Source organism: Coffea arabica, chromosome 4c (assembly GCF_036785885.1).
Source record: "Coffea arabica cultivar ET-39 chromosome 4c, Coffea Arabica ET-39 HiFi, whole genome shotgun sequence".
Classification (NCBI taxonomy): Eukaryota; Viridiplantae; Streptophyta; class Magnoliopsida; order Gentianales; family Rubiaceae; genus Coffea; species Coffea arabica.
Window position 1 is genome coordinate 4567031 of NC_092316.1, and position 14315 is coordinate 4581345.

The window sequence follows — 14315 nt, forward strand, 5'->3', positions numbered from 1 at the left end:
CGCGGCTCCTCCTAACGCCACCATCTAAATGCTGTGCCTCAGATTCTGTCTGTTCTGGCTTGTGCCCATTTGCTTTGCTCTGAGCTAGTGTTTCACGTCTTCTTCGCAACAAAGACAGTTACTTTGTTGGAAAAGAGGATGAATACAAAATTAGCCTAGAGTATTTTACACTGATGAAGTCGAGGATCGATCTTTAACTTAGGGCTCCATTGCATTGAAGAGAACTTCTCTACATTACTTATTAACAAAAATATATTTGGAAATTTTTGTTTTAAAAAAAAAATCAACACCGTTGATGATCTATTAGCACTTCTATGGTTATGTATAAAATTTTGTAGGAAATTGACTAAGTTTTGTCCTTTCATTAATTATCACAAATTTTATTATAATTTTGATTTTTTTAACCATTCAAATATTTCTTGTGAAATAAATATCAAAATATATTTTTAAAAATATTAATTTTCAGTACGTTGATCAAGGAATAAAAAAAAAAGGTAAAATGATGTAATAGGATGATTTTATAAAGTGATAGTAATAGGGTGTAAATAAATGGAGAGAATTCGCTAATACGGAAATCAAAGCAGCATGTTGGATTGATTTGAGCTTAAGAAGGGGTGCGTTTGATAAACCTGAATTTTAAAAACTGAAATTTAAATTTTGAATATATTAAGTTATTAATTGTTAAGTATTAAATTTGATATATTTAAGTGTATATATCAAAATAGGTGAGAAGTGAACATGTTAACATTTGAACTCATCAATTCTAAATATTGGATTAGATTATCAAACCAAGATTTAACATTAATGTTGAATGGCTTATGGCGTAGATTAGCTGCACTTATTGGTGAGTGACCGGACCTAATTGCCAACTTCATCCACACGTTACAGTGGGCGGCCCAGGAAACTGACTCTCTCTAGTTGAACAAAAGTGGTCCAGTGACCTACACATTGGTGTTTGGTCAAAGTTTTGATTTTTTTTGTTTGAAAAGGGCGTTGGGTCAAAGTTGAGCGACGTTCTATGAGGCCCAAGTTGATTGTTGGTAATTTTCAAAAGACCTTGCCCAGCATTAACACGCTCTCGATCCACATTAACGGGCTCGGGTTGTATTCTTGATTTTGAAATATTTGCATTGCAGTGGACTTTTATAAAGGAGCCTGCAAATTTGTCCCGTTTAAATTAAGTCTGAATTTTCTCTTAGCAGCAAGAAAGAGCTTTAGCTTGCAGCGATCATTTCAATGGGTTCACATAATCATCAATCAGTGTGAGAGTTGACAAACATTAAATTTTAGTTGACCTAATTTAGTTCATGGCTGAACTAATTTTGAAGAGAGTCGGTGACACTTCTAGAAATTTTAGAATTACAAATTTTTCCCACCTTTTTCTAGAAAATAACGTCGCAGTTATTTTTTTTAATATGATGTGTATGATATTAGAAAAAATAAAAGGAGTTGAGAAATTTGTTAAGGCACTGTTTGGATTGAACGTAAATGAAGAAAAGGAAAGGAAAGGGCTTTGGAAAATTTATAAACACATAATAAGTTTTTTAGAAAATTTCAAATCTTCATGAATTTTGGTGTGTTTTCCGTCGGCTTTGAGAAAAAATAACTAGATTTTATCCCTCCCTTTCTTTCCATATCCTTTCCTTTACCTTCTCAAAAAAATCAGTCCAAATGTTTGGATCCATCAGTTTTTGAAAAATTAGTTTTTCAAATACTATAAAAAAAATTACTCTAAACGGTACCCTAAAAAGTAGTTTAATTTTTTTTAATATTTAAAAAATATCCCAAAATATATTCTAAAAACTCTACTACTCTTAAATATCCCAAAATATATTCTAAAAATATCTCAAAATATACTCTAAAAATTCTGTTACAGTAAAATTTTTCAAAAATATCTCCAAAACGTGAATATATTCGAAAACACAATTTTTTTTTTCACAAAACTTGAAAATCAAGCAAGCATTAGTTTATGTTACGTGTCTACTCTTCTTTATTTATTTATTTGGTAGAAACGCGTCTACTCTTTCACTTACCGTTCATGCCATGTAAAAATAAGTCAAAACTTGAGGATTAAGGAAGGCTAACATCATCGCCGACTGCCGGAAAGTTTGAAAAGGCAGAGCCCCGACAACATTAAAAGGAAGTCGGCGCCGAGCAGCCGAAGTAATAATTGTCACAACATGTTAGAACTTGGTCATCATGTTTATGTTACACGTTTCTCTGTTCTCATGGCCATCATTTTTACATTCATTTCTTCCACTCCTTGGACTTGTTCAAAGTATTTTGCATATGTCCCGCTAGGCGCTAGCCGCAAAGAAGTCTTCAGCGTGGGGATACAAAAATCGCAATTGAATGGTACTTCCGGCGAGGGCACTTTGTTGTCTATTCTTCTGGGATTTGGCCATTGGGCGGACAAAGATTGCTGCGCTTAACGTTAACAAGCAACGCAGGGGAAAAAATAACCGTGGAATGATTTTTGGCTTGAAATGAACTTGTAAATAGGGAGAAATTGGACGACTTCTTGATCAACATATAATTATTAAACCCGGCGCAGACATTAATCCGGTAAGGTCAACGGTCGAATACATTAGTGATCCAATTGCGAGTTCAATAGTTGAACTAGTGAGTGATTGCATTATATAGCAAAACAATATATTTGAATTATTGCTGAATCGGGCTGGATCGAGTTTAATAACTATTCTAGAATAGTAGGTAGGACCTTCTGCTTTGCTATCAGATGTATCAAATCTTGTTTCACCGGTGATTTGTTTTGGTAATTAAGTTGATCATATTATTATCTTTCTACGGTGAATTAATCAACTCGACGCCAAGGGACCTTATACTAGTTATATAGGCTCATGTGGTCAAGCTATAATTAATTAGTTAAAAGGTAACAAACAAGAATAATTAAAAAGGACGCCGAGGGCAAAGGTCATACTACTACCTGATTTTTAGAATCTGCATATATTCTCGCCGTCGCCGTCAGGATAAAATTATACGTCAACAATAGGCTTCATTTAATTTCTAATGTTCAAAATTCGTCGTGTCATCGTTCATATCAATTGAATTCCTTCTCTCGCTTCGCAAACTCAAAACTAACAAAAGGAGAGAAAAAAAATTAGGCCTCATTGCTTGAATTCGTTGATGTGTCTCTTTCTTTACCAACAACGCTTTCTCTTCCCCGGCTCAATGATTCGATTCGAAGAACCCCTCCACCCGTGCCAAGGAAAAAGAGAGAGAGAGAGAAAAAGTGAAAAGGGAGAAGACGATCAATGCGTAATCAACTTTAGTGAAACAATAAGCATCCCCAGTTGGAACAAGATATCAGAAAGGTCCAATCCCGGCCTGTGGGTGCCTAGAGAAATAAATCATTGCTCAGAACGTTTAGATCTGTAGTTATCCACGAGATAACATCCTTGAACAGTTAAAAACTTTTCTGCTGCCACTTCTTTTTCACCTTTGATCAAGATAATGGAGTTTTACCAAAGTTGCATCTTTCAAACTATTCCACGTGTGCTGTACATACTTTTAGGGCGGTGCCAAAAATCTAAAGGTGGTTCGGAATGATGGAAGACGGCAGCCAAAAGCAGTCCTTATTCATATCATATATTTCCCACTTGAGAGTATAAAGAAAGAAAGAGAAAGAAAACTGATAAATTCGTGGAAGTAGTACGATGAATGAAGTACACACGAGCTTTCTTGTTTTTCCTTCTTTTTCATTTTCCAGTGTTCATATTCGTGAAGTCCTTGGTGTCGATCTGTGAAAAATGTGAGGCATCAAATACCTTTTTTGTCGTTTGTATATCTGGTTGGTGGGAATTGGGATAAGAAATTACACAGAGATTATTACGAGGATAGCTCCCTGTTTCCCCGTTTTGCATCCAACATCGATCTGTTGGAGTTTATAAATTTAGGATTTAAGTTTCATTGGAGACTCCAAGAGTTAGCGTCTTTTGGGGCTCTCCTGTGAGGTTAGCTTATACGTTAAGTTTGCTAATTTCAGTAAAAAGATTACAAGGATAGCTAATTTTACGTGTCAATTTAGGCCAAGAAGAAACAGTAAGCTATCATGACGTTAACCATTGCAGCTATCTCATGTAGGGTATCGGTATTCATTTTGATCTTCTTTTTCTTTACGTGTGCTGTATGATACCTCCCCTTACGATCTTATAATTCTTGACTCCATATGTTCACTCCTCGATCTTAATTATGAACTTAGTTTGATTTCTCCAAGCATCAATAGATCATCAAAATCATGCATGTCAAGACTACCCTTTTTTTTTTTTTTGATGAAATTTTGCAGCTAATGAGTTGATGTTGTGATGAACTAAATGGATAGATTATCGTAAAATGATCCTTGAATGAGGATTTGTTCGTTATTCATATCAAGAAAAATATTAGTTTGTAAAGTTAAAGATTGAGAAAGTTTTAAAACATCATCAAAATACGTCATTAGTGAATTTGAGTATAAATTATAGTGACATCTTTTGTTTTAATTTCATGATGAGCTAGCTGTACTATATATTCCTACTGATTATCATCTCCAGTGTTGTGTACGTTAGTAATTTTGATTCTCTAGTCTGTGTCCCACGGGTTTCATGCAGGTGATCGACTGTTAATGTACCTCTAGTTTTGGGTTATTTTTGTGTGTTTATATTTGAAGCTTTCATATTACTATTCATAAAACTCAATACATGGATATTAATCTAGAAATCATTCCGGGATCTTTTTCCTTTTTTAACAGAAGCAAGAAATGGTTTAATTAAACCTAATTCCAAATTTAACCTCAAAAGTCGGCAACTTTTGATATATAGTTTTTTTCACAAAGCCCATCTGTCGGATTAGTGGAATTCAAAGTGTTTGATAAATGATAATTGGTGGCCCGTGTGCTAATCACGTCCTGATTTACGTAAGTGCGAAATAAACGACAGGAGACTAGGAATGATGAGATTCAAGATTCAAATTTCTTTTTTTTTTTTTTTTTTTTTTTTACTTGTCTATTTTTCGTTGGTTGGGGTTAGGATTAATTAGCCAAGTCAAGCTAGACAACTAAACAAATTCAAACATCTTATCTGTAGTTGGATGATCTCGCTTACTGTTATCAAGAGAGACAACAAAAAGAGTTGATTTCGGCTGCGTGGGAGGGCAACTAAGACGCAAGTCTTCAAACCAATACGCCAACTTAACTTGTTCCCAGTTTCATGTCAACCATGATCGTGACTTCATCGACCAAATGAAAACAATAAACCATGCAGCCGTGAGCCGCCCCCTTCAAGAAATGAATGATCGCTTGACTGAAAAGAAATGATTTTCACAAATTAATAAATCAGACATTATTGTCCGTGAAAAAAGTGTGCCTGGAATTTCGTACTACGCCCCTCATAATTATTTTGCGTGCAGATTTTGCCCTTCAAAGTATAATAAGTTCTTCCACGTACATCCATTCATGTCCAATATAATAACAGACCCCCTACCCCGTTTTGTGAATGTTGAATACTTGAAACTATTTCTTTGTCCTTCGTAATCTTATGAATAGCTTAGGCTTTGCTTGGATTGAAGGTTTTCGTCGGAAAATATTATCGTTTTCCGTGATCACATTTCCCTATTACCTTTTTCCCTCACATATATCAAATCGCTACAGTAATTTTTCCATGAAAAATGACGGAAAATGCAATCCAAACACAACCTTAGCTTTTCCTCGAAACATAACCTGTAGCCTGGTGGTGCTTTGCTTTGTAGCTAGCGTCCCGACCACAAGCTACACACAAACAAACGTGAATATTGCAAATCGAAGAAGCCTGATGGCTCGCACAGGTATTGCATCTATCTAAAGAAGTGTTACAGCACAAATAATCTCTTGCCCAAACAAAACAAATGTTAAAGTAAATTTATCTCGACGAGGGAGAACTAATCAATGATCCACGATTATTATTATATCGAATTTTAACAAGCAAAACGAACAGTTGGAGAGTTCAGAAACTCATCAATAACCTAGAAACAGAAAATCATCATTCCAGGTTGCTGACCTTATCAATAAGTCTTTTCAATTCATCTCTGTTGTTGATCGTTTTTAGATGATAAATAGGATGAATAATTGAACCTTCTTGCAATTTTCTTTACTTTAACCACAGGCACCAAACTTTGGCTCTTTGCGCAGGTTCTTCTCCCCCAGTAGTATTCATAAGTGGTAGTTTGAGTTTGTTTCGTATTAGTCGTGCTGTTCAGCAAACGCGTACTTGGTTGTATTCTTTCGCCCAAAAAAGTTAATTACCAAAAAATGCATGCGTGGGCTGATTAACCACCGAGAATATTTGGCTGCTTCGATAGCGACGACATTTGGCTTCTAGTTCTAGCTTTGAGTTCATTTTGTTCGTCAACCAAAGCCGAATTCCATGACCTCAAGGAATTTCAAACACTTGACTAAACCTTCTACATTTTCACATTTGTTCGTTTGTTCCGGAGTGTATATAAAGATTACTGGGGATGAAATGCTTTGCTGCAAGCTTACTCTTAGCATCTAAGAACTAGCACTGATTAAAGTAGTCAGCATATCGTGCGGAAATCTTTTCCGCAGAACTCAGCTTTCAGCCTGGCAAAGCCAAATATATATTATCTACGGATCTCGTTTTTCAAACTTTGGAAATGACAAAAGGGCATCTGAAAGTAACCTTCCAGGTGAAGTTTCTTTATATCTTCTACCTATCCTTGTATCTTGTTCTCCATAAACAAAGTTCCTATATAGAGTAGTGAGTATTATTTATCTACAGTTGACTCTTCGAGTGTTGTTTTATACTTTTATATTAGTACCAAGAATGTAATGTTTGTGCCAACTGACATTATATATAGAGACGTTAATGCGTTTTGGTTAGTATAATTTATGGGACTGGTGGAAGAGGGCCAACCTTTTTCGACTTCCTTCCTCGTAGCCTCTCTAATGCATGCTTAATTTGCATGGAATCTTGAGTGTCTATATATTCACACAGTCATGCAGGCTATTCGAAGGAAGGCATTATAGCATGAAGACTTTTGCATCTTGGACAAATTAGACGAAATAAACTCTAGAACAAAGGGTCATTTTTCAAAGGGATAATTGCATAAACCTCCCCTGAGGTTTCTAACACTAGCACTCACCTCCCCTGTAATTTCTAAAATAGCACTGACCTCCCCTGTGAGGAAATTAGACCTATTGCTAACAATAAATTATATGAATTTACTTTTATACCCTAACTAATTGCAGAAACTTAATGAACAAATTTTCACTTACTAAAGACAACTTTATCTTATTAGTGTGCACTTCCAATTACTTGTAACTAGGCTTATCTCATGTTCAGTAACTTTTAGTAATGTTTAAATATGCTGTTAATTATATATGATTAGTGCTGACAACATAAGCAGTTGTGTTATTCTCACAAATAGCTATTCACATTGCTAATAGAGAGTTTTAAGAGCGAGGTGTATTCTTTATAAACATTGCTACAACAATCTAGATATATAGCCATTTAACTAGCCATTAGTATCCACCGCTGTTTCATGTATAGTTGTTAAACGTCATTCAATTGCACTTACACCCCTTGAATTTTACTAATTCTTAATAACTTTTCATATATTATCATTCTTTTGTTAATACAACTTGACAAGCAGCATGAAGGGCAAAATTTGGTATAAATTTCTCATCTTACTCCTTAAAACAAATTTTTAATGGTAACTTTTCTTGCATGGACTGAATCTGCAACAGAATCCTTAAGTTCAAAGGTGATCAGTGCTATTTTCTAAACCACAAGAGAGGCGAGTGCTAGTGTCAAAAACCTCAAGGGAGGTTTATGCAATTTTCCCTTTTTCAAATAGTTCAAGCAACAGGAATAATATGCAGTAGATATGTGTATATGGGTGTTTGGAGGGATAATCGATTATGAGGATGCTAAACCGTAGGCTAGGCTGAGAAACCTTCTCAACATGATGGAAAAAGGCACAGAAAAATAATTTGCTCTTGTAAAGTTTCGAAATTTTGAATTGCTCGTGGAAACTAGCTAGTTAACTTCTGCATACATAGTATAGATACAACTTGATGGTAGGCCAATACTATGACTATTATTGAGGTTGCAACCTCTTTTAAGATTGATCAGAGTCAAAGGCTGCCTAACTAGCATTCAAAACTGTTGGCCTTGTCTACATTTTGCATAATTAATATTCCTATGTAAAATTTGAGCTTGTGTTCTGGGTAAAATTTGTTTGAGTTGCACTTAGTTTCTTTGGCGCTCTAGGTGTTCTTTTTGCCTTTTCTTCCTTTATAACGATTAGGAGTTATAAAATGGAACACAAGTGGAGTTACAAATACGATTACAAGGTCAAAATGCGAGGTGGTACTCCAAAAACACTATGGAAAAGCTATGGCCATGTTTTTTTGCTTAATAAAACCATGTAAAATTAAGGCTCTAAACTAATATTACTGGGATATTCATATACTTCTTTATCACATAAGCTAATTAATCATTTGTCCCCTTTAGGCATACGTCTCTCTTTTTTCAGTACGAGGTATCAACCAGCATAACTGGATTTGATTCACATGATACATATTACCCTTAAATTTAAAATCAAGGCGCTTTTTTTTTTTTTTAATAAAAAATCAAAGTACTTATTTGGGGAAGAAAACTATTACTTTATCTGCAGTCCAAGATACTTCAAGTTGTTGTCATTCAAAAAGCAAACGAATACACACTATACCTGCAGTTTTCTATGACTGGAAGGGCAACTTCAGCAAAACTGATTTTTTTTTTTTGCGCTGTTCGTTTATCAGCATTAACAGTTGAACTTTTGACAGTCAACAAAGTTCAATTGATTAATTGGTATGTATGGCCTATTTTAATTTATCACCTAATCTAGTCCTTCAGAAATGCTGTTATTAGCTAGGTTTAAATACATGATTAATGCAACTAGATTAAAGTAGCAATAGCAATGAATAGATAGAGAGGAAAAAAAATATTTATGACTAATTCAAAAAGCCGGACCAACCTAGCTAGGATGCCAATGCCAACATATTATATGGTTTAAAATGAATCCAGAATTACATGCAATGAGAAAATCAGAAGTGAGCTAGCCGGCTACATCACATGGTTCAAAGATATAGGAGGGTTTAAGAGTTAGAAATATAGAAGATCCCATTTGATTGAACCCTTGGCTTAGAGTCCAACGGGAATTTCAAAGCTCCACGTTTAGTCCTCCAAAACATGAGGTATTTAATTAATTCTGGTGTCCCTCTATCAGCCGGCTTTATGATCAAGCTTTTAAACCGTTCCATGGTTTCTGAAACAGCCTATGACGTTCATGAAGAATTGACATAATACCTCTTATTATCAGAATTTTTTTGGGTAATGTATTTTATTAGTGGAGATGAAATTCAGATCAAACATTATTGCCTTGATTAGACAAACCAGAAGCATACTAATTACCAACAATACAAACCCTTATCTCAATATTTAGATGTTTGTATTAAGAAAAGCTCTAGAAGATGATATGAATGACAGATACTTAAAACTTATTATGCTAAAATATTAATGGCTATTTCACCTAAACGTGGTTTGATAGTAGAGATTTCTGAGTCTATAAAATGCTCTAGTCTTCAACAAGACTTCTTTTTTTTTTTTTTTAATCTTTGGACAGAAGTCTTTAACAAGAATTATTAATATACTTCGGAAGATTATTGAAGTAAAAACCAAAACACACATTGTTGGGAACCTTTATCGAAAATAAACGGGAAACAACACGAAAACTCAAGTTTATGCTCGAAAAGAAAACTTACAAGAAGCCATGGAGTTATTTTATAATTCTCCCAACTTCAATTCTCCAAGTGAACTTAGAGAACATTCATTGAAGTATTGAAACTACCTTCTTGCATAAGTATTATTATGAAACTCTTCCCACATTTCCGAATTACCGGAACTTGAAGTCCTTCCAACGTTGTATGGAGATTGGAACTGAAGAAACTGCTGTTGCCCTTGTTCCTGAGATGACATGTTTGATGATGAACCTGATGAAGACTGTGAAGCAAGTGGCCCTCCAGGAAAGCTACTAGCACTACTTGAGATCACCTCATCATGCAAGTTATTTTGATCTCCACTCCTAAGCAGCTCAGCATACTGAAGAATATGAGGATACTCGTGAGGAGGAGGAAATGATCGATTAGAATGAGAATGAGAAACTTGCTGATCGGCTACAACTCTGGCGTCTTGGCGAGTTGTAAGATAACCATACTCAGTTTTCCCTTGAACTCTTTCAGGAAAATTGAGCTTTGCTTTGTTTCCTTTGAATCTTAGAGCTGCTTCATCATAAGCAAGAGCTGCGGCTTCGGCAGTTTCGAATGTGCCTAGCCAGACCCTTGCCGCCTTCTTGGGATCACGAATTTCAGCGGCCCATTTGCCCCATGGTCTTTGCCTCACTCCTCTATAGTGTCTTCTTCTCTGGTTCCCTTCGATAGTAATACAACAACATATGTGACCACAAAGTAAGTGTTGCATCCATATATATATATATTAGCTTTAACATCTTCTTGCACTAGAACTTCTTTTGGTTTTTTAGATAGTTGCACTAAAACTTGAATGATTCATAAGCGAGAAATGGAATACAAAGAAGCAAAATCAAATTAACATCCGCAAGAGATGTAATCAGAAATATGAGTATGAATGTAAGGGAACTTAAAATCTGATATCTTATGCTGAAAGAAGTCAAATGAATTCCTCAAGAGCAAGGGTTTCAGCTAAAAATGATTTGTGTTTGAAAATGCTAGAAAATAGATTATGGTGAACAACATGAACTAGTGCAACTGTGCAACATCAGAACAGTGCGTCCCCCATCTCTATTATTTTCCTTAAAAAACTTTCCATATTTCTTCGAAGATGGCCGATTATCATATCCCCAATTGCCCGTAACATTCAACGACAAAAACGTGGTCGGGGACATCGGAAACAGGCACAGCATTATCTCCTAGCTCTTAATCAAATAACATATTCAAAGAAAAATCTTCTTGTACCTTGTTCTTGTTGAGCTCGGTTTTCTATAGCTGGAGCTGGCTGAGGATCAGCTAGAGCTGGATAATTTCCAACAACAGCCACAGAATTATTGTTATCAGTACTCCCGATAACCTGAGATAGAGCAGAAACCATGGCAGTCATGTCATGTTGGGATCGAGCTGAATAGAAAGGAAATAATTGATGTTGGTGTTGCGGTTGTTGCTCCTCTTTCTCCTCCGATTCACGGGATGAAAGGGGCCTCTTCCCATGTCTTCGATCCACCGTTTTAGACCTTTGTGAACCCTTCTTTCAGTTGTGCCTTAATTGAGATTGAGATACAAGGCTTCTCGAGACTGAAGTCAATAGTTGAAAGGTTGCTAATGAATTGGTGCTATATGCGCAAATGAAGAAGGATAAAGGAGAAAGGGTCCGACAAGAAGCTTGAGAGAAAAGTTGTGGAAATTGTGGAATACTACTTTAAAATGGAAAAAAGTGTTAACATCTCCTAGGGTTTACTAGAGGAAGCTAGAGTTTTGAATGAACAGTGAAGTGTGAAAAGAATATAGATTTGCCTCAAATTCAATATTTGAAGGAAAAAAAAAAAGCTTTGGTTTTTATATGTATAAATTATATAATTGTTCTATTCAAACATTTTAAAATTTTATTTGACTAGTAATTAATCTCCCTCAAAGAATTTTACACTCTCTCTATTTTCCTAAAAGATTTACACTATTAATCATTTTTATTAAATTAAAGGTGATCGTATTCACGTACGTACGTACGCCCTTTAGCGTCCTGTCGTGCACACCACGCGTACACTTGTTTTTATTTTTTTTTGTCGACACAGGGGTGTTCGGGTCAATCCTTACGAGGCCCGATTAATCTCTTGCGGCCCGGGCCCGACGCCCCAACCCGGCCCGAACACGTTAAATGCGCGGAGGAATCCAGCGGAACGGAAACTTAAACTTTATGACCTTAAGGTTCACTGGTGAGAGGCGCTGCCGCTGAACCATTCACACGAGGGCGCGTACACTTGTCATTTGGCCTTAATAAAACATTCAAACGGTGTGCAAGAAGATAAAACTCATAAAAGGAGGTGTGCCAGCATTATTTTATATACTTCAATAAATATATGCAAATTCAGCCAAAAAAAAAAAAAAGAGAGAGAGAGAGATAAGGAAAGTTAGAGTGTGTTTGGATTGCATTTTCCGTCATTTTTCATGGAAAAATTACTGTAGCGATTTGATATATGTGAGGGAAAAAGGTGATAGGCTTTTGCATCAATGCTTTAATTAACGAATATAGCCGCTGAAGCAATGAAAGCTTGGCGGGTTTTTTTTTTTTGGTACTTATTACATGAAAAATTGACCCAAAAATTTTAAGGAAGGATTAATGCAAATTAAACAAAGGACGCCATTTCACAACATTTAGTTAGTATTTCGCACATAAAAAAATTCATTAGAATTTCGTTATATCTCTTGCTTTGTCCGATTAAAGTAGTGCCTCTCTTTCAAAATAAAACAGCAAGTCCAATGTGAATTTTCAACGTTTTGAACAGATTTAAGCATTTCTCAGTTTGTGTGTGTTAATTAACTGTTTCTTCCGGCACTGACCAAAAGATTTGTCAAAAGCGGGAAGTAAGCATAATTGACCGAGAAGAAGGAACAAGAAAATAAAGAAATGCGCCTCAAGTAAATCCAAATTTAATATTGGTTCAATATTATTTTTTATTTATTTAAGACGAATAATCTGTTAGGTGGCATCCGTCTTAGACAAGCTATTAATATATATCAGCATATCTATAAGTTTGTATTTTATTGCGACAAATAAATAGATGACATTTGTTGTGATTTTCTTATTGTTTCTTCGCTTACATTAAAAAGCAGGTTCAACACACACACACACATATATATATATATATATACAAAAGGACATTTTGTTGTACCACCTGATTGATTAAGTGGTGTCTAAGCGGTCTGAATTACTTGCAGGCTTCATTCATCTATAGAATTAATTATTCGATAAATAAATAAATAAATGTGCTCAATTACATACTGCCTATTTGAATTGTGGCAACAAGCGAAGTAAACGATCTCAGCACATGCGACAGATTGATTGATGAGTTGCAAAAGTCATCAATTTCATGTGGATGGGTCAGATTTATTGATATATCAGAGTGCTTTCCAGTATATAGACACATGAGATTGTCGTATTATTATGAGGATGAGAAAAATACCCATATCGTCTTGTAATTTATATATAAATAAACAACTCTCTTAAACAAGAATGTCAATTTACCCTATTGATTACTTTGACCACTTGCTCAAGGACAGCCAATCTTCAAGGGGGCAAAAACAAAAACAAAGAAAAGAAATGGTAATAAAAGATTAGCTAGCCAAAAAGAAAAAAAGGGTTGCGTGTAATAAGCATAGACCATTTTCATTTAAGCAAAAGCAAAAGAAATTCCACTGTCGTAACCATGTACAAAATAGTACTAGAAAGAATCGTCCAGAACTTGAAGCGGCTAAAAGTTCAGAAGTGCCTAATCTATGAGGCAATCTTTTGGTATCGATGTTCATTTTAATTTTCATCTTGGCCTTTTTTTTTTTTTTTTTTTAATGAGCAAATAATCCTAGCTGACAAAAATGAAATGGGCTAGTGACGGCAGACAGCTGCTTGCAAGTTGCAAGAATGGGTGTACGACGTAAAAGTTGAAAACTGAAAAAGGCCGGCACACGTGATCGAACGGGGTAATTTTTCCGCAAACTGGTTTGAGCAAGAAACTTTCGAGATTTCTGATTCTGTTTTGTTTGCGTATCAAAGCAAAAACAAATTACGACTTTTTAGTTTGCATCCCCTTTCTACTCTTTCCTAGTATTATACTCTCTCGGAGATGCAAGGTTGATCAGAAAAGCACGCAAAATTTTGGCATGGAATTTTACCTTTGTTGGCGTTTACCGTCTTATTGTTATAATAACACTCGCTTCATATGTCTGAAATTTTGCTCGAGAGGGCCCAGAACTCGTGCACATCTTCCAGTTGCTTTCTTCGTAGCAAAAGCTAATACCGGACAGGTAGAGCCCAAACTCAAGATAAATGCATTACCTGATCACCAGAGTACAGAACTCCAGTATTTGGTTGAATTAAAGAGATAGTGTAGTACTAATTACGGACTCAAAGCGTAGCATGGCAGCATTCAGCAAATGGCTACGAACCTAGCGAATTGAATTTCCTACCGGCGAACACTCAGTACTATTAGGAAAGAGGTAAAGAGTTAAAAATCTCTCAACATGATTCCAATGCTCAAGTCAG

The 14315-nt window shown here is 35.5% G+C and overlaps 1 protein-coding gene across 1 annotated transcript; it reads right to left on the reverse strand.

Annotated features, from left to right (window-relative positions):
• Window positions 1-9703: 9703 nt before the first annotated feature.
• On the reverse strand, window positions 9704-11487 carry LOC113738580 (ethylene-responsive transcription factor ERF114-like). The gene is made up of 2 exons (XM_027265824.2): window positions 11024-11487; window positions 9704-10462 (listed from the first exon to the last, which is right to left on the reverse strand). Exons 1-2 carry the CDS (start codon window positions 11163-11165, stop codon window positions 9879-9881), a joined length of 726 nt encoding a protein of 241 aa, XP_027121625.1. The 5' UTR covers window positions 11166-11487; the 3' UTR covers window positions 9704-9878.
• Between the last annotated feature and the right edge of the window lie 2828 nt (window positions 11488-14315).